General features: G+C 38.3%; 1 protein-coding gene across 2 annotated transcripts in view; it reads right to left on the bottom strand.

The window, feature by feature from the left end:
* LIMD2 (LIM domain containing 2) overlaps nt 1–18,605 on the bottom strand; it is a 31,267-nt gene extending 12,662 nt beyond the window's left edge. The window contains exons 1-5 of one of the 2 annotated variants that reach the window (XM_081970078.1): nt 18,457–18,605; nt 6,833–6,956; nt 4,804–4,848; nt 2,891–3,030; nt 1,795–1,937 (exon numbers count right to left, since the gene is read on the bottom strand). In XM_081970078.1, coding sequence (XP_081826204.1) covers nt 1,795–1,937; nt 2,891–3,030; nt 4,804–4,848; nt 6,833–6,874 — 370 coding nt within the window. In that variant the 5' untranslated portion in view covers nt 6,875–6,956; nt 18,457–18,605. Of the gene's footprint in view, nt 1–79; nt 1,938–2,890; nt 3,031–4,803; nt 4,849–6,832; nt 6,957–18,456 lie in introns of those variants that run through there. The other variant, XM_081970079.1, reaches the window with a different exon arrangement.
* Nucleotides 18,606–20,803: the final 2,198 nt, after the last annotated feature.

Here is a 20,803-nt window from a genome sequence, read left to right as displayed (position 1 = left end):
GTTGCTTGAAGTGGAAGCTTCAATAGCTCCGTTTTGCAAAAACACACTATGAATTCTAAACATAGCCATAGTGGTATAGTGAAAATTGACTCACACTTTTTAAACTCAAATAATAAATTATTTCATCAGATGTTCTCTTTGAAATCCACAACCAGGGAAGTGAAGCAAACCTATGTGGCTGTGAATTGTGGGATTTATTTAAATGTGAGAAAGCTATACTCAGCACTTTAAAAGATGCTTATCATCTCTCATACCCTGCTAAACACATTTTTCTGTATATTCTGGAATGTAGGCACCAAACACTATCTTTTATTAAGGAAGACATGTTTTAAAGCTGCTGAACATGCCATCTGACATGTTCTATATGAATTGTGTGTGAGCCACAGCTTTTCTTCTAGCCAGTGATATTAACCTCCTGGGTTTTTTTAATGCATACAATGATGACTGGATTGTTCTCTCATGCAGAACATGTTTCTTGTTCAGCAAGAAATCTTTTGGAAACTGAAATAGAAGTTGCACATTTTCATCTCTCAAAACTTTCATAAACAACATCAAAGAGGAAAAGCTCAGAAAACCTATATTACAAAAATAAGACAGTGCAGCTCTGGACACAAACACCACAAGTGTACTTCAGCTTATCACGTACCACTGAAAAGGCAGATATAAAAGATAGACACTGAATTCTTCCCCAGAGTTTAAGGCTGAATGGATAGAACAGAGCTGATGAGAACTAGGATGCAAGGTCTGTAGACCCACATTCGTCAGAGTTTTGGAGTAATATACATGCTTCTATAACTCTTAAACCAATTTTACCCCCAGGATTCTTAATGTGCAGGGTGCCTTTTATATGCCTCCTTGAAATTCCAAAAGTTGTATTTTCTATTTCATTGTGTAGAATTTCTAAAGCTTGAATATATACATCTTTACCCTAGACATGTGTATGGAGTCTGCAGCAGAAGCACAGAGCCTCCCCATAAGAAAAGTGGTAACAAGCTACGTTTAGGATTCTAAGTAAATTCACAGTCAGAATTCAATATGTTGCTGCCTATTTGCACAATTTGTTTATCCAAATGGCCAGATATTGGGAATAGATAATGCTTTTGTCTCCTTCAAAACTAACTATAAAAAGAATATCTAAAAATTAGTTAAAGCCTGCTGGAATAGTTTCTTCTACTTGAACTTCAAAAGCAAGGAAACCAACATCCAGGTCAACCTGTTAGGATGCTGCTTGACTTGCTAAAAGGGTGACTGATTGTGTCTTAACATGTTATATGGACTAATGTGTAGTCATAGCAGTAGTGGGATTCAAATAATTTAACAACCGGTTTTCTGCCCTATGATTTCTTCCAACAACCAGTTCACCTAACTGCTCAGAAAGTTAACAACTAGTTCTTCTGAAGTGGTGTGAACTGGCTGAATCCCACCACTGAGTCACAGGCTTTTGACCAAGGAGATGTACAGGTGTGAAATACCATAATTTACAGCTTGCTAGTCAAACTGTTTAGCTACAATCCTGGTTGGAATTCCATTACTAGTATGACCTGGTCCTTTTTATAACATTAATATTCCTGCTTTTCCATGAGTAAAGCAAAATTTCCCATTTTCAACATGTCTCTAGTTTTTTGGATGCTTAATTCTTTCCACAGCCCATTAAAGCTATGGTTCATTCCTGCTTAGTCTTTCCTGCTCCTAACCATCTTGCAATTACCATTGCTCTCCATCAGCTCAGTTCATCCCCATATCAAAGATCTCAAAGTGGGGAATTATAGGCTATGGGTCATGCTGTATCTGTACCATTTTCCACCTCTTTCTGCAGCCAGAGTTGCTTATGCTGCTTGCGCCCAAAACCTTCATCATAGTTGCCTTTGCTCTTGAACAGCTGCTGGTAATGTGGCTTGCAGTAGAATTCTCCATGGAGAGCTGCATAACTACCCAAGCTGAATAGAAATAAGAACATGTTAGGGCTTACTAGGAAAGAGCTGAAAAATGGAAGAAAACTAGTATAATGGCAGTTATTATGAAAACAAAGCTGTGAGTTTACTGCTGTGTCCTTCCTGGGAATTTGCAACATAGCATCTTTCAGATTTTGCCATCATGTGTACTAATAGGAACATGAGACCTACCCCACAGAGGAAGCATAATTATTGTACTGTACCCAAGCAAAAAAGTTGTGAAGTCATTTAAATGTTTAAATGCCATAAGTGCTTATGGTTCTTCAGAATGCAGAAAGAAGCCTAATTTAGTTCTGTTTTTTTTTCACAATTCCTACTAAGCTTAGAAAAGACTTGTTTGATGCAAGCTCAACATCCAAATGATTTTTTTTTGCAACAGCACAGAAATATTTTGCCATTACTTTTTTCTGAGATAATTTTCAGCTTCAATTTCCATTCAGATAGAAAGCATGCCCCATCTGCTTAACTTTTTGAAGATCAGGTGAGATCATCTGTAAATGAATCTTTTTTTTTCTTATAGTGAAGTCTCCTGATTCATTTGTTTTAACAGCTGACTGTTAAAAGATTAATCTCTCTCTCCCTGTGCTTTAAATGTTTAAAAGTGTTAAAAGCTGAAAAATTGGGACCTTAGGGAATTTTGATATGATTGCCCTTCAACAGGAAAAAAGAACACTGCTCTGATTCAAACCAGCTATATTTTGCACAGTCTGGTAGCATTCAGTACATGGTAGAGAGGCTGAAAAAATATGAGATGTCATATCAAAACAGAATCTATTATCAATTCTTTATCAGGCTGCTAAATGGGGTGGATGGAATCATAATTATTGAGGGCAATTGGGAATGATACAGGGTCAACAATCAGGAAATTGACCCACATATTCCCTTTGTATTTCTTCCTCCCCAAAGCAAAAAAGGAAAGGTGCTCACTTTTCCCTTACCTTAGCTTGGTGTGGCAATGCTTACAGCAAAAGCAGTAGTTATGGAAGACAAATTTATCAGCCACCAGGCGCTCCATAGGATAGACAGTTTTCTGGCAGGCACTGCATGTCTCTTTCACCTGGGCCTTCATGCTGAATGACTGGATGACAAGAGTAAAAGGTGATGTTGGCGAAAGTAAGTTCCAGAAGAAGAAGCAGCAAGGGAAAAAGAACAATGTACAATTACCAGTGATTTAATTATGAAAATCCAATTTCAAAGCAATTTGAATACAGCATAATTGACTCGTTTGCCAAGCTTCCTAACTTCTATGTTTAGCTAATAGTAAATAAAAGCAGTCTTAAGAGGCACCCTGGTTTAATGTTAAGTACTTTAATAGCTGAAATAACCAGTAGTTTATGGAGAACATTCCAAATCTAAAAGTGCAGGACACCGGAATTCAGAATGAAATATTTAACATTAGCAATAGCATTTGGACTTATATATCACTCTGCAGAGCTTTACAGCACTCACTGCGTGGTTTACAGAGTCAGCATATTGCCCTCAACAATCTGGGTCCTCATTTTACTGACCTCAGAAGGATGGCTGAGTGAACTTCAAGCCCTGTCAGGAGCGAACTCCTGGCGGTGGGCAGAGTCAGCCTGAGATACTGCATTCCAACCACTGCGCCATAAATATTTATTTAGTAGAAACCAAAATGCTGTTGAAAATCATTTTAAAGGATTTATCACAAGTACAATCCTCAATCGTAATTTTCACGCATTGTGTTGTTTTTTTTTAATTTAAAAACACACATGAAAATCCATGTTCTGAATTCAACTGGTATTTAGGGACGATACTTTTGAAATACATCTAAAAAGAGAACTATCAACTTGCCTTTTAAAACTGAGGTTTAAAAATAATAAAGAGAATGATTACAAATTCTGCATAAAATGGAGTTTCTATCTGAGGGTGAGTTATTTTATTGCTATTTTCATATGTTCTATAAATATGTTGCACACCAGGGTACAAGAATGTGATCTGAAGAGATGATAGGCATTGCCTTTTGACAGCTCTGCTCAATTTTGATAGGTACATCAATTCTCAGCCTTTTAGGACCAGGGTAACCTGGAAACAGTGATTCAGTGATTCACATAGTTATCATTTCACAGTTAAACCACCACAGTGTGTCTTACATGATACTGGCTATCCTTAAAGAAAAGCAGTTAGAATGGGAAACTATAGTTAGTGGCATTCTTCTCACTTGTATTTTGACTCAAGTAAAACCCTGATTATTTAATTAGTATCTGTGCCTATTGAAATATTTCAGTTTATGATTAAAGAAAAGCTAGCAGAAACAATTTTATTAATACACTGAATGTCCAAGGATCAAATGCAGTATTTCTCAACCTTGACACTTTAAGATGTGTGGACTTCATACAGTATTTCAGAGTTCCCCAGCCAGCATGAAGTCTCCTTCCAGAATGTTGAATGGGGAATTGTGGCAATTGAACTCCACACATCTTAAGATTGATTAGACTGAGAAACTCTTCTAATAGAAGTACTTGGCTTCCAAGTAGGATTTCCAAGTAGAAATCCCACCCCTCCAAGCCTGCGTTTTGGCCTGAAAAGTGCCAGGCGAGGCCTGCATAAGCCTAAACGGAGTGTCGGAGGGGTGGACTCACACCTAACCTCCATGTTGGCTGGCAAAGTGCAGGACAAATGTTGCAGAGTCCCTGCAGTTGTTTGTAAGGGGAAACAACTGCCACGGTGCTGCAAGATTCATAGGTTCGGGACTTGTATGTAAACACTAGGGGACGCTGATTGCATAACTTTAAACGTTTGCTAAGGGAACGCGTGTAACCCTGGGATTACCTGTAGTCACACCTTTTTCAAGTAATAGTAACCTGAAAGAAGAAAAAGGAGTGATAAATACCTTGGATCTCTGAACAATAGAGGTCCCCGTGTTGCTCTTTGCTTCCTAAATAAAGGAAGGAGAGGGGAAATAAAAATTAATGTTCTTCTTGCATGGCAAATCATATTTATATATTTGAATACAACCTGCAGTTTACTTGTGTTATATTTGCTGATATGCTGATTTACTAGCAAGCTAGTACTTTTCTTGAACTCTTTCTTTAGTTGTTTGAATATTGTTAATCAATCTAGAACAATAGTAATGCAAGACAAAAAAGATTCAGAAACATAAGAGAGACTTTCTATTGCTTTATAAAATAGGGGGGGGGGAATAGGGAAAAAGACTACTATATCCACAAGTTACAATGTGGAAGAATATATTCAGGTGAATCTGTACAATCCATTGGTGGGTTGCAGACTGCCCGGAGCATCGGGTACCATTCTGGTACGGTGTTCCGGAGGACCCACCCACCCGCCCAAGCTCCTTACCAGTCCTTTAAAGCCTTCGGCGCTTCCGCGCATGCACATGGAGCATACAGCACCTGCGCGATGCTCCGCCAAGCAGCTGGAGCATCACAGAGGCTTACAGAGGCGTCGCTGGCAGGTATGACGGACGCGCACACCACATGTCCATGTGGATGACGCCGTACAGTTGGAACGGGATCCAGAACCCACCACTGGTACAATCACATTATCTTCAAATGAATTGTTTGCAAATATCTCAACAAAATACATGGAATGAAATAGATACAGTCCTTGTGATATTTTCTGTATGGTGTTCTGATGCAACTCTTTTTGTGTGACAGTGGATGGACAGACAAAAATAGTTGCATTAGGAACACTATATGGCAGGGAGAGAACCCACTGCAGTATCCAGCAAGCCAAACAGCTGGAGATCAGGTACCTCCGTTAACAATTCAAGCAGACTGGGTACCCATAACCATTTGTCACAAGATGTCTGCCTAACACAGTGGGGAGAGAAAGGAAGAAACAAGGTACAAGACCAACCACATGGCACACCTTGCCATACATAAAAAGCATTTTGGAAGCTGTAGAATGCAGTTTCCAAGATCTGCATGTGGGCATCACACACCACCCAAAGGCTATCATACGAGGACAAATTATGCATTGCAAAGATTGCTTGGAGGTGGAATATACTTCCAATGTAATCTACCAAATCCCCGGCATGGATTGCCTCTGTGACTATGTAGGACAGAGAGAGAGGAAGCTAACCACCAGAGTGGTAAGAGTGTAAGAACACAAGCAAGTGATCAGATGGAGAGAGACCCAAACCCATTGATAGCCTCACACTGCAACAAAGAATTCAAAATTGAATGTGTGTTCTTGTTCAATTTTGCTACTAAGACTGTTGGACAAGCAGGCACAGAAACAGCCAAAGATTGAAGCCTGGGAAACAGGCTCCTTGTCAGTCAACAAGAGTGTTGATTTACCACCAGCCTATCAAATACTTAGAAGGCAAGGGCTGAGCAGCACAAGCAAATGACGGCAAATGACTTAAAAGCCAGCCATCAGTACACCCCAATCAACAACTAAAAAGCCACTTACAACAAGCATTATAAATAACGCAAACAGAACAGCACACATTCTGCTGGAGAGAAGTTCCCTGAAGATGGGCTATTGCATGAGTCTGAAATCTCGGAAGACAAAAACCTCTGGTCCCAGTGACCAACCCAGATTTGATTCTGTATTTTTCTTTCTTTATACCTATATTCTTCCCAAGGAGAAAAGTATTTTCTTCCATAGACTCTATATATTAAGTTTTCCACTGTGATGAACATGTTATTATTTAAAGTACCAAGATAAAAATAAATCTGCTTGGTTCATATATAGTGCTAAGTGAAAAGTACATCAATAGCATTGCAACTTATTGCTAAATGCAATCCCAGTCATTGGTTTAATATTCCTGTCTGAAAAGCATGATTTAAACAAATGATATGGCCCAATGTACAAACAATATTATTTCCCCATTTACTTCCCCCTGTGAAGTAGCAGTAACTCTTTAATTTAAAGATACTGATTTCTGTACGTACATTAGAAGAGGCTGTACTGGATTGCCCCTTAGCTTGGAACATGGTGCTCTATTCTCACCCACACACGCTTATATCTTCACTTGTTTGGGCTGGCTAGTTTTTCAATGTGGATATGGCTTTATACCTGAGGAGAAAAGGAAAAAAAATTAAGTTGAGAATATTAGAATATTACTCTAGAACACTCGGATATTTCTCAGCTTTCTGAAAAGTAAATTCCAGATAACTAAAAACATCGTGCACAAATACTTGGTGTAGATATGGGGCAAATACTGCTAGTATACGCATACACTATTTTATTGTACTTCATTTCTTTTTCAGACTAATTGCAGATCAAGAGATTTAAAAAAAAAACAATTCTGAATGCAATCTCATACATATTAGAAATGATGGCATTATTTTTAATATATTTGCAAACATAAGAACATGAACATATTTATCTCAGTATGCAACTTATCTATTTTAATACAGTCATTAATACATATATTTTATAAAAACTATTCTTGAAATAGTAGCTATCAATATAATTTAATAATCAATATAACTTAACAAAATAAGTTAGTGTACCTATGTTCTTTAAATGTCTAATATATAAGATACGTATGTATGCAGGGGAAGTTGTACATGTGTATTAGAGAGATTCACAATTTCCCCTAAAGCTCAGAGCTGAAGAAGCTTCTTGGATGAGAAGTGAAATATCTTCAAAGAAAACAAGAAAGTCCAACTGCCTCTTGAAAAAGCACCTATGGGACAACCATGACAGGGATGACTGAGAATTTCCATAGACAATTCTTCCCTAACCTTTCCTTCTTTCTCCCCAGAAAAATAAAATTGTTGGATTCTCCTACCAAGTTTCAATTTGTTTGTGTCTTCACTGCCACTTGAATCTCTCCCGTTCATGTACATTTACACTTGTTAGAACATTCTTGCCTCTTGGTTCTACAAAGCCTGTGTGCTGCTTAAGAAATGGCTCTGATTCATTTCCGTTCCCCTTTGTGGTTAGCTTGTTATTTCCTGCTTTCTCCATTTAAGGACATGCCAGGTACCCATAAGAGGGTTAGCGTTTTCATATTAGATACTAGAACCATATAAGCAAAATGTCCTCCCCAATTTGACATGCTTGAATTCATACCAAGGCAACCATTGCAAGTTATTTGGTCATTGACACTACCATTAAAATTATTTTGAAAACTGACGGTGCGTCAGGAATTATGTTTTCTAAAATAGAGCAAAATAATAATTTTATTATAAACAATCATTTGGGGTCTGATAGTGTATTGGGAAATTGAAATGATTTGATGCTACTTTATCCTTGTTTTGAGTCCTGATGTCAAATTTGTCTCCATTAATTCTTTTGTGCAAATTTTTTGTAGTACAATGTAGAACAAAGTTTGTCCTGCATAGAATCCAGAAAGGTGTTGCTAGCAACTGATTTATATCATCTTGGATAAAAAGAATTTAAAGGTATCTCTAATCTTGTATATATTTTTGTTGGGGGTATATTGTGTTGCTCTTGGTGTAGATATGGGGCAAAACAAGGACACATTAGTATAAAGCAATCCTGTCTTCCAAGATGTTCTATATAACAAATCTCAACATACTGTTTTGGAAAAACTAGACTTCATGTCCATTGTTGAACAAGAGATTGCTAAACTCAAATACATCCAAAGGTTTCATGCAATCTCAGACGGTCTCAACACACACTACCAGTTTTTAACTCATTATAATTATTGATTGACAAGGGATTGCGTAACCAACTTGTCTTTCCCTCCTTTCTCTCTCCATCTCATCCCAGTTTAACTTCTATATCAGTTCAATTAGTTTATTCATCTGATGAAGTAAGGTACAGCTCACGTGTCTTTTAATAAAATATATTAGTTTGATAAGGTGCTGATCAACTTCTTCTGATATCAGGAAAGATGTATGCCTATACATTGTCAATAAACAAACAAACCACATTCAGACATGGCAGAGAAACAAGAAAACTGAGATAAGAAAGGGAAAGGAGTCGCAAAACAATTAAAGAATACAGTGCAACAAATAAGCACTGGTTCTAAACGCACCTCTGTGGTTTTATTATATTAAAATGTTTATTTGTTAAATTTATATGTTGCCCATCTCACTGCCCAAAAACTATCAATATTACATATACCAAGGGCTTCTTTCACTAAATCTAACAAAATGCTACTTTCACCATAACTAGAATAAAGGTGTGAAGATATAGAAATACTGGTCAAAATCCAGGCACAGCTATACTAATAGCACAACAGATACTAATGGATGAATATAATTAGGTTTTACATATATAAGAAAGGAAATTCAATAGAAATCAAATATAATATTAATTTTTATTACTTTTTTTGTCCTAAACGTATTAGATGTTGAGACTCTAGAACGGGGGTCTTAAACTCAAAGCCTGCAGGCTGGATCCGGTAACAACAAGGTAACGCCCTATTCCTTTCTAACATACATTGCCGAATTCACATTGACTTAAAACTGCCAGTCACTCATTAACTGTTACTATGGACTTCCTATGAATGTAATTTACATACCTAGTTATCAAGAACTCACAGACATTTGTGTTGTTCAGATGAAGGGTGTGAGGTGTTGTTTTTTGTATATAGCCGGAATTTACATCTTAAATTTTTCAGTCTAAGATAGAAGTTAGATAATTACAGTAGATAAAATTGAGTTTAATTGCTCTTTTCCATGTTCTAGATTTCTAACTACTAAATTTTATAGTTACTGGCAACAATTTCATGTGTAATAGTATATGGACAAATAGTTCTTTTACCATGATCTGTTCCTGAGTGTCAATTTTTCTCAAATTAGGGTTCATGGAGAACTTAGGCAAAGTGGTAGCTATTTGTTTGTGTATTTGTACAGGTATCAACGTAAGTGTGTGTGTGTGTGTGTGTGTGTGCATGCGGGTGTGCACGTGCGCACGTTTGTGTGTACACAGTGTGATACTTCACTTTCATTTGATACACCTGAATTTCAAATTGGACTTTCCAATTTATATAATTGGGATGGTCTGAATGAGGTTTCCATTAAAAGAAGTGTCTGTTCATTGTCCTATGTGGCTTTAGTCCCAGATATAACGGCATTCATTTTTTGATAATAGTGATTGAAAGTTTTCTTCCTTATTAGAAAATTATCCATTTTCTGTTGAACTCTTTGAATTCCTAGCTTTTGTTACAAAATTAAAGTATGAAAATCCAGATTGTATTATTAAAGGCATTGTGTAGGCAGTCCTTATTTAGGGTCTGCCCTATACAATGAGAATTTGTAGTTATAATGGTGATGAAAAAGTAACTTTGCAGCCAATCTTTATTATTTATTTAGAACTGCAGAAAAAACAATTACTGCCAACCTGCCTTCCATTGAGGACCAGTACACTGCACAAGTCAAAAAGAAGGCCATGAAAATGTTTACAATACAATACAATAGTAGAGTTGGAAGGGACCTTGGAGGTCTTCTAGTCCAACCCCCTGCCTAGGCAGGAAACCCTATACCGTTTCAAACAGATGGCTATCCAACATCTTCTTAAAGACTTCCAGTGTTGGGGCATTCACAACTTCTGGAGGCAAGCTGTTCCACTGATTAATTGTTCTAACTGTCAGGAAATTTTTCCTCAGTTCTAAGTTGCTTCTCTCCTTGATTAGTTTCCATCCATTGCTTCTTGTTCTACCCTCAGGTGCCTTGAAGAATAGTTTGACTCCCTCTTCTTTGTGGCAATCCCTGAGATATTGGAACACTGCTATCATGTCTCCCATAGTCCTTCTTTCTCTTCAACTAAACATACCCAGTTCCTGCAACCGTTCTTCATATGTTTTAGTCTCCAGTCCCCTAATCATCTTTGTTGCTCTTCTCTGCACTCTCTCCAGAGTCTCCACATCTTTTCTACATCATGGTGACCAAAACTGAATGCAGTATTCCAAGTGTGGCCTTATCAAGGCATTATAAAGTGGTATTAACACTTCATGTGATCTTGATTCTATCCCTCTGTTGATGCAGCCTAGAACTGTGTTGGCTTTTTTGGTAGCTGCTGCACACTGCTGGCTCATATTTAAATGGTTGTCCACTAGGACTCCAAGATCCCTTTCACAGTTACTACTACTGAGTAAGGTACCATCTATACTGTACCTGTGCATTCCGTTTTTGTTGCCTAAATGTAGAACCTTACTCTTACAGACCCATCACACTCTGGACATAAATTGTTTCAGCTCCTATCCTCAAAACGATGCAATAGAGCACTGCATACCACGACAACAACAAGTTTTTTCCCGAACGCCTTTACTCTGCTAAACAAATAATTCCCTCACCAATGTCAAACTATTCACTAAGGCTGCATTACTATTACTATTAATCCCCTCATCGTTTCTATCACCCATCTCCTCCCACTTATGACTGCATGACTGTAACTTTGTTGCTTGCATTGTTACGATTTATATTGATATTGATTATTTCCTGATTGTTTATTTGTACCTTATGACAATCATTAAGTGTTGTGCCTTATGATTCTTGATGAATGTATCTTGTCTTTTTATGTACACTGAGAGCATATGCACCAAAGACAAATTCCTTGAGTGTCCAATCACACTTGGCCAATAAAGAATTCTATTCTATTCTATATTTACTACCTTTGCAGATCAGTAAAGCAAAGGGAAGTTGAAATAAATTCATAAGCAATCAGTTTCACTTAACAATGGAGTTGCTTAACCACAGAGTTGCCCGTTCCAACTATAGTCATTAAATGAGTGATCAGTATGAGAATGTGTGCTGCCATCAGCCTCTTTCATTTTCTCTTTTCTCCATTAAGTAAGGGGAGGCAACAACTTAATTATCACAGGGTTTTTTAGAACTTAAGGCACAAAATCACAAGTTCCTATTACATATCTCTACTTGAGATAGATACTGGATAACCAAAATAATTTCTGTTCCTCGCTAGCTAAGGTTCTTTTTATGCCTTTTTCAAGGGTTTTTTCTTCACCTCCATCACATAGTACTGTGGAAAAGCTTAAATCCAAATGGTGTTCCTAACAACAAGAATTATACTAGCTGAATTCCCTAATCTAGCATTCTTATCATGTATAGGTTTACAGTACCCTCAGTTGACTAGTTCATACAACAATATTGTATTGTATATATACTAACAAATAAGCCCCCCAAATATATATTCAAAAATACACCCACAAAATTGGGTTCAGGTTATCTGTGGACCAAAGTTCAGGTTTTTTTCAAAGCCCATCACAGCCTTAAAATTATGTGGTTTTTATAAATTACATTGCAACAATTTGAAATTTTCCACCTGTTGTTATAGCTAAAAATTCAAAGTTCGGCTTATCCATGGGAGGAATATTTTTCATGGTACTTTGGTTGAAGTTCTGAGGGCGAATTTTTCTGCAGATAAGGCAGCCTATCTAAAATAATATATGGTAACTACTTTATATCAATAGTTTATAAGATGAGTGCCCGTCGATACCACTACAGACACATTGCTGAATAGATTACAATGTCCAGAAAACAATTTTCCCCTGTGAATATTCATGACATGGTATCTCTAATGACTTGAGTCAGGGAAGACTTTCCAAGCTAAAACTTGACTGGAGTGAAAGCTAACCTTTCACAAGGACCCTATTTCCTTTGGGATAATCTCTTTGGCAGGAATCCCTTTTCTAGTCAATTTTTGGCGGAGGAACATTTTTTGCTGAATGAAAGGCTAAAGAGGAAGTGACAGCTTAGCTGTTATATGATAACTTGCCCAAAAGCTATTATTCTGACTCTCTAGCCTTTGAATAAATGGCTAGAGAGTTGCCTAAAAAGATAAAAACATTTACAAGTAAAGGATTACAATTCCAAATAAATAGTACAAGATAAATCATTCAGAAGCAATGAAAAGCTGGACTATATACCAAGGGAGCAGAAGAAATATCTGACTATCAAAGATACTACTACTAAAGTACATTCTTCTAACAGTAGAAAGAGTTATTGGAAAAAACACAGTGCAGAGAAGGACTTTGCTGTTTCCTCTATTTTTTCACTTTTATTGTCAACAGAGAATTTGACTTTTCTTCATAAGAACTGTTTTGCATATTCTTCATCTCTAGACAAATAGCCTGTTCTAAACAAAAGCCAACTAAATGTAACTGAAATAGGCATACTTCATCTAAATAAAGTTCACAAACTAATGAATCTGCTCCTTGTTTGCACTAAGCATTCAGGCCATTTGGTTATTACATAATCTAAACAAAGCAATAGCTAAAGATAAACCAGAGCTCCTTCATTGGCTTCATCAGTGATATTATTCATAGCGACTGCACCATTCACGATGATGTTCAAATGACAATTGTCACAACTATTGTGATTATGTTCTTGAACTCTGATAGCTGATGTCATGGGGCTTACATCATGACATATTGCATCATTTGTTCTCCTTTCCTTTTCTGTGGATGCTCATAATGTTGCAAGACATCCCAAGGGAGCCAGCAAAGAGTACAACATTTCAGAATTTCTTTAAAATTAAACTAACTCAGGGTGAATTCCAGAATCCCATTCATAGCCTCAAAAATGAGACGTCTTTATTCTACAATTTTTTGAATAGTATGTCATAGAGAAAAAAGTTAGTACTTCTAAGCATCAACACCAGGGGTCCTCAAACTACGACCCATGGGCCGCATACAGCCCACTGAAGCCATTAATCCGACCCACACAGGACCACGAGGCTGCCCCACCCACATTGCCCCACCCACTTGCTGGTCCCACCCTTCAGCCAAGCACAGAACTTATCTTTGCAAGCCCTGTGGAGCCCTGGAAGGTAAGGCCAACATTTGTGGCCTGCGGAGTGCTACTGGAGGCAGGGGAAGTGAAAACGGTGTGCAAGCGCCCCAGCAGGTCAAAAACAGGCCTGTTTTAGCCCATTTTTGGTCTGCAGAGTGCTTCTGGAAGCAAGGGGAGTGAAAAACAGGGTGTGCGGATGCCCCAGGAGGCCAACAACGGGCCTGCTTTAGCACATTTTTGGCCTGCAGAATGCTACTGGAGGCAGGAGACGTGCGAAATGGGGCACACGGAGGCTTCCTGGAGCATCCACACACCCTGCTTTTTACCTCCCCTGACTCCAGAAGAGAGTGATAGACAGACAGACAGACAGACAGACAGACAGACAGACAGACAGACAGACAGAGAAGGACAGAGAGAGAGAGGCAGAGAAGGACAGATATATATATATATATATAGATAGATAGAGAGAGAGAGAGAGAGAGAGAGAGAGAGAGAGGGAGAGGGGGGGGAGAGGGAAAGAGTGAGAGAGACCAGAGACACACAGAGAGAGACAAGAAACACAGAGAGAGGGGGGAGGGAGGGAGGGAGGGAGGGAGGGAGGGAGAGAGAGAGAGACTGTTGATTATAAAGGCTTTGGGGCTGAGAAAAATTGTTGCAAAACTGACATGGCAACCAGAAGAGCAACATGCAAACAAAAGCAAATAAAACACCCCCAGGAGCAAAATTAAAATTTTATTTGTGTGTATTGCTTAATGGACTACTAAACTGGCCACACCCACCCAGTCACATGAGCTCCTAGCCATGCCCACACAACCAGTCTCCCCCTCCAACAGTCTAAGGGACTATGAATTGGTCCCGTTTAAAAAGTTTGAGCCCCTGATCAACCCTGTCCTTTAACTACAACTGAAATATGATTTCTCCCAATTCCTTGTAATATTTTTGCAGAACCATTTATTCTAAAGTATATATATTATATATACCCTAGCATGTATTTTGAATCCATCTTTGATTATTAAAAAACAAAATTGACTTCCAATATTTTTTTTGCAGCTAAATCTTTCTAGTATCCTGTAACATCATCTCTCTGTAAGTTACTTATCACTAACTACGTTACAAACTAATTTTATAGTTAGAATATTTGCTAATTTATCAAAAATTACAGTTTTTGCTTATTGTGCCTAACTAAGCAAGATTTTTTAATGTTAAATATTGAAAACTGTCAACATTTTTTCATTAGCTTTACTTTTTATTTTTTAACGTGGGATTCGATTTACCAATGGCAGAAGTTAGAAAACTCGAAGTTAGAAAACTCGACTTCCAGCTGTGTTTCCAGTGGCATCAGAGGTGAGGACCTCAAGCTCTGCGGCCTCACTCCAAGCTCTCTCTCTCAGAGGGCTTCAAAAGGATCCATAGCCACCCTGTAGGGGTGGTGAAGTAAAGGGGGGCACCTTGCACCTTCTCCTCTTTGACTTGGAAAATCCCCCTCATCCGAAGACAAGGAGCAGCGGCAGTCAACATGACTGCCATGAAGCTGTGGACAGCCAAAACACCTAAGAAAGTGTTGGAGTGAAGAGAATGAACAATTATTGTTTCTGGGTGAGATTCTTCTTCTTCTATTTAGCATTAGCCCCAAGGAAAATAAAAAAATACATGATAAGAGAGTCTAAAAAGATAATTGTTTAAGCTGTGAAAGAAAGCACTTCCGAGATCTATGTTGTAAAGTAAGTCAAAATTGCCATCTACTGATGAAAGGAAGAGTGACTCCTAGACTACGGGAAATTTACAGAGGAGGAAACGAATATCTGATATTCGGTGGAGTGTTGTGACCTTTAATTGTTTATTGTCTTAGATTTACCAGAGGTGGAAATAAGAGAGACATTTTATAAAAGAAATTCTGGGTAATCAGAATAAAAGACCAAAATCATAGAGCAGATTTAAGGAATTTGGAAAATAGCTTGGACTATTAGAATATGGAGTAAATGTTAGAACTGGTCCATCTAAATAAATGACTTTGGTTTGAAATAAATGGCTTTTAACTGAAACTAACATCTGCTGGAAATAAGGCCGCATGAAATGTGAAAGGAATATGCCATCTATGAAGGGTTAGAAACTTATAATTTTGAACTCTTTTTGAAATAGATTGAGACTTTTACTGTTTAATGTACTTATATTGCTATCAAGACTGGAGTTGAAGGAATAGGTGTGGAAATGAGAGGACTTTTTAATGAGATGACTTTGTTGTTGCAAAGCATTAAAATATCAATGGATTGTATAGACGAGAAAATGGAAAGTATTGTGCAATGAATAAAGACCCAACTGCCCATGAATTGGTGAAACAACAGAAAAATAAAATGGACTACTTAAACCAGCAAACCAGACTACAAAAAAAGAAAAAAACATGAATCAGAAAAACCAGCATATGAAGCAAAAGCTTGATGAAGAGGAAGACCAGACAAATGGCAAGCAAAAGGAGTGAAAAGAACAGATGAAGTGTCAACAAATAAATCAAGGACTGGAGCACAAAATAGGACTGAAGCACCAGACAATAAAGGAAGAAAGATTGAAGAAAATAAAACAGATAAAGCAACGATTGGATACACAGGAAGATACCTTTGATAAGGAGATTGAGACATGGGCAGACATTTGTGAGAACTGCCAGCATGTTTGTACTGGGAGGCTTAGACTGAACAAGAAATATAGAGATAGAAATAAAGATGAGGAGTGTGGGAGGCGAGTAAAAAAATGGATAAAAATTGAAGCACTAATGAGGATAAGGGATGATGGATAGAAAGAATTGCCTTTTAAACATTAAGGGAGCTTGTTGTAAGCTGAAAAGACAGAAATAAAATTAGGGGAAATATTAGAATGTATATTTTAATAGAATAAACAAAAATAATAGAAAGATTAGAGGTTTTCTGATGTTAGGCTTTTTTGTGGTTGCTTAAATAATACTATAAGGATCACCTAAGTTTGATAAATATGATAAAGATTACCAATATTATTATTATTGTAATTTGGATTAATATGAATGATACCCAGATCCAAGGCTATCCACACACAAACAGCTTTTTAAAAATCAGCCTTGAAGATGATACGATTATTCCTACCCTTTGCAAACCGAAAGGGAGGGGAGATTTATGGGCTATATAGTACTTTACAAAGCTATAGCAGATTTCTGTCATTTCTATCGGTAATCAGCTGTTCCAGGATATTAAAGGAGCTCAAAAGATTAAAAAAAAAGTTAGAAACTCAAAAGTTTAAGAGAATGATAATGGAGGTTTATTAGTATGGATAAACAAATATTATTATGTGATTATTATCAATGATATGAATATTATTATTACTATTATTTTTTCAAAACTAACTTTACTCAGACAACACACTGTTCATGTAGATAATGAGTTTTTATGTTTACTAAAGGAAAATGTATACATAAAATATTTTTTAAAATGCTAGTGTGCATTTGTTCCCACACTCTCTAGGAAACAAGGTAATTCACTAGGGCAGTGATTCTCAACCTGTGGCCCATGGACCCCTGGGGGGGCCTGCTATGTCATCACAGGGGGTCCATGGAGGCTTGAAGAAATATTATGATTTAAATCTGGGGGGCCCATGGCCATGATCTCTGGCCACAAAAAGATATTTAAAGGAGTCTGTGATGAAGAAAAGGTTGAGAACAGGGAGTGAGATCAACAACTCTGTGAGACTGACTGGACTGAGAGAGAGTGATGGATCCAAAACCACTCAGCTGGCTTTCATGCTTAAGGCAGGACTGGAACTCAGTTTTCTGATTTCTTGCCTGGTGCCGTAACTACTAGATTAAATTGGCTTTGTACAAATTAGAACCTTTCTATTTATTTGAAATAGAAATGCAATTCTACGTAGAATTGCAATTGCAATATGACTTCTCAAGGATAGTATAAAGTTGAACAGATTTTTGGATATTTTTTTAAATGCCAGCATTTTGACTTGTTAGATTCCATCACTTCTGTTTTGTGTACCTGTGCTTTTAAAAATATGGCAGTTGGAGAAACCTACAAATACTCATTGAATCAATCAAATGGGAAAGAAGGTGCAACGCATCAGGGTAAAATGTGGCTGGCCAGTTTTGTTTCAATGTATTGTACAACTATAGCCATAGGATATCCTGTTTACAGCCAAATCCCCCATCCTAGCCTTGAATTGAATTGGAAGCAGGGATTCCAGTTCAGAACCCAATACTGCACTCAAGACAAATCTGAGCAGCCAACACTTCTGTTTCCGAATCATCAAACTACTGCAAAATTCCCACAGAGTTTTTTCTTCAAGTGAAGCCAAAGCAGAAATATAACGAGATCAAACCTCAGAAAGGCCAATTCCATCCCAAAGGAGCCCAGGAAGCTACTTTTGATGCCGTGCTCCCTGTTATCAACACGGTCATTCATTCGACTTAGACGGTTCGCTTCCTGAGATAAGGACCAGAGTCTTAGAGTGAACGCCGGGTTTTTATACAGCACCGAGCACTTTACAAGTCATTCAAGAAGGTAAGGCTCAAGCAGCCGGAGTGCCGCCATCTCTTCGCTTTGAAAGCACAAATGCAACAGTTATTCTTAGCCTTGCACCTCTCCCATCCTTCTCCTTCTCCACAGCGCACCAGTAGGCACACCTCTTTGCGCCAGTGCACGCAAGCAGGAGAACGAAGCCAAAGTTCCAGGTCCGCTCTCTTTTCCGAAACCTGGAGCCTATCGGGCGAGCCTTTTGCCCCACCAACCCCAAACAAGGCCTCTTTTGCATCTTGCCCTCTCTGCATCCGCCGCGCCCGCCAGTCCAGAGCATCTGGCCGCTGCAATCGGACATTCGCCACTTACCAAAGGGCGTCGCTGCGCGCCGAGACCCCAACTGTCCCAACGAGGCCGATCTCTCGGCGCACCTCTGCTCGCTACTGCTTCCAAGGAAAGTGGGAGACGCCGGCGCTTCGCCCCCCTCAGCACACAAAGCGCGGCACTGCTTGTTTCCTCCTTCGTCTCCTTTGTGTGTGAATGCGCGCGCAGCAATCTCTCAGCCCCTCGAGCTTCCCATCCTACTTCGCTCTTTCTCTCCCCACCTCTGTCTCTCCCCTCCGGCTCCGCTGAATCCCCACTGCTTATTGCCTTCTTCTTCCTCCATCAAAACGCGGGCGCGGAGCTGCAAAGGGGACGCGGTCGGTGGATATGTCTGAGTGTGTATATGCGGGAGAGAGATGAGGATCCCCGCGATAGACAACCAACCGTCTTGGTAGCCTGTCGTGGAGATCAAATGTCGCTCTGAGAAACAGCAGTGGCAGTCAAAAGTTCTTGAAGTCCAACTCCGAATCTGGCCAATCAGATGCCCTTCCCCAGAGAAGCTCCCCCAAAAAGAGCGGAGGTCCTGCAAGGATTTTGGAATGGGTCATCTAGTCCCTTGAAATCGCCTGCAGCGGTCCTTCTCAACAGGTTATTTGGAAGGATTTATCTGTTGACTAGCAGTATCAAATGGCTGCACATTCCATAGGTCCCACTAAAGGTGCATCCTTTGGGAGTCTCCAAACAATTCCTAATCCTGAAGCTTAAAGCACTGAAAGATCACACCTACAGCTTCTGGACTTGGGGGACTTTTAATTATGGTCCTATGACCTTTTCTCATTGATTTATTTTGTTAGATTTACGTATATTCTCACTGATGTTTTTCAGGTGCTCAAGGAAATATATGGAGTTAGCACATCTTTTTCCCCACCCCACAACCCAATCACCTTCCATGGCTGAGGGAGGTCTTAAATTGGGATCTTCCTGTTTCTAGCCCAACACCTTTACCACTACACTGTATTGTTTTTAAAACTCGTGTTACTGTCTATAAAACATCTAGTTATTTGTAAAAGAAATCACTTACCAACACAAGTAAAAATGCACAACACAAGTCTTTCTACCATCTCTGAAATCCAACAGAAAAATTAATTGTCCAGAGAATGAATACTTGTGTATGTCTATGGAGATTCTTAGTCATTTAGGTCATGGTTCTCGCAAAGGTGCTTTTTCAAGAGGCAACTGGACTTTCTGGTTTTTCTTTGAAGACACTTCACTTCTCATTCAAGAGAAGAACTGAAGAATGTCTTCAAAGAAAAATCAGAAAGTCCAGTTGCCTCTTGAAAAAGTTCCTTTGGGAATACCTGTGTAATTTCTCCAAAATTCCCCATCACATTAACTGAATATAAGAATTTAAGATGTATTCCTTGCTCAGGACACATATGATCTAAAATTGTACAATCTAAAATAAGTGTAGAGGAAGAAGACAAGAAATGGAATTTGAATTTATTTATAAGTTGGATTACAATATATTAAAATTAAAATAACCACCACCATCTCACCCAAATTAGCACACTCCAGTTCTGCCAATTTTATCACAATTACAGCCAGCTCACACCAGCATACTTATCAAGTGAGATAGATATATGCACTTCAGTGGAATATGAAAGGCTCTGATAGGGCATATGAACAACATAACAAGGGACAAAAGCCTCATGCCTGCAACATTATTTAGTGGTTTTGCTGTGCTGATATTTTACCAATAGGCAACTGCACCAATATGTGCCTTGATTAAATACAGTAACCTTTATATCTATCTGATCCTTTTTGATCAGGTATTTGATTCAGTTTTTCCTCTAGTATGCTAGTGATTTATGTATCTTAGTTTATCGTAACGGTAACCTTAAGGTAACTTTATTGATTTGAGCTATATTTCTGCTATATCTGAGAAACAGTTTCACCAAGCAGCCATAACACCTTTCCCTTCAAAGACACAGAAACAGAATTGCAAATGTCTTTTCCCAAAACTCACAACCTCTTGAGAAAGTTTGCTATTCAATAGCAGAGCGCTCCCCACAAGCAGATTTTCTTTCTGGGAGGATATTATTAGATAGGTGGTATGCTTTGCCCATTCCTATACTTTATATCCTGTAAATAAATAATCTGTCTGCTAGAAAACATGCATTGTTCCAGCCAAATTACCACTTTCATGCAGCCTCCTATATCCCCTTTTTGCTCTAGTTTATACTTAATTGATTAATCACTGAAAGCAAGATGGAACTGTAAATGACACAGATATTTTTTAATATTTTGATTCCTACTAAAAGAGGGAAACTATGTTTTCCATCTGAAATGACTACAAGTCTTGATTTATTAAACAATTCTCTATGTTACTTTG

This window comes from Natrix helvetica, assembly GCF_964273705.1.
Source record: "Natrix helvetica genome assembly, chromosome: Z".
NCBI classification, from domain to species: domain Eukaryota; kingdom Metazoa; phylum Chordata; class Lepidosauria; order Squamata; family Natricidae; genus Natrix; species Natrix helvetica.
This window is presented reverse-complemented; position numbering and strand designations above follow the sequence as displayed.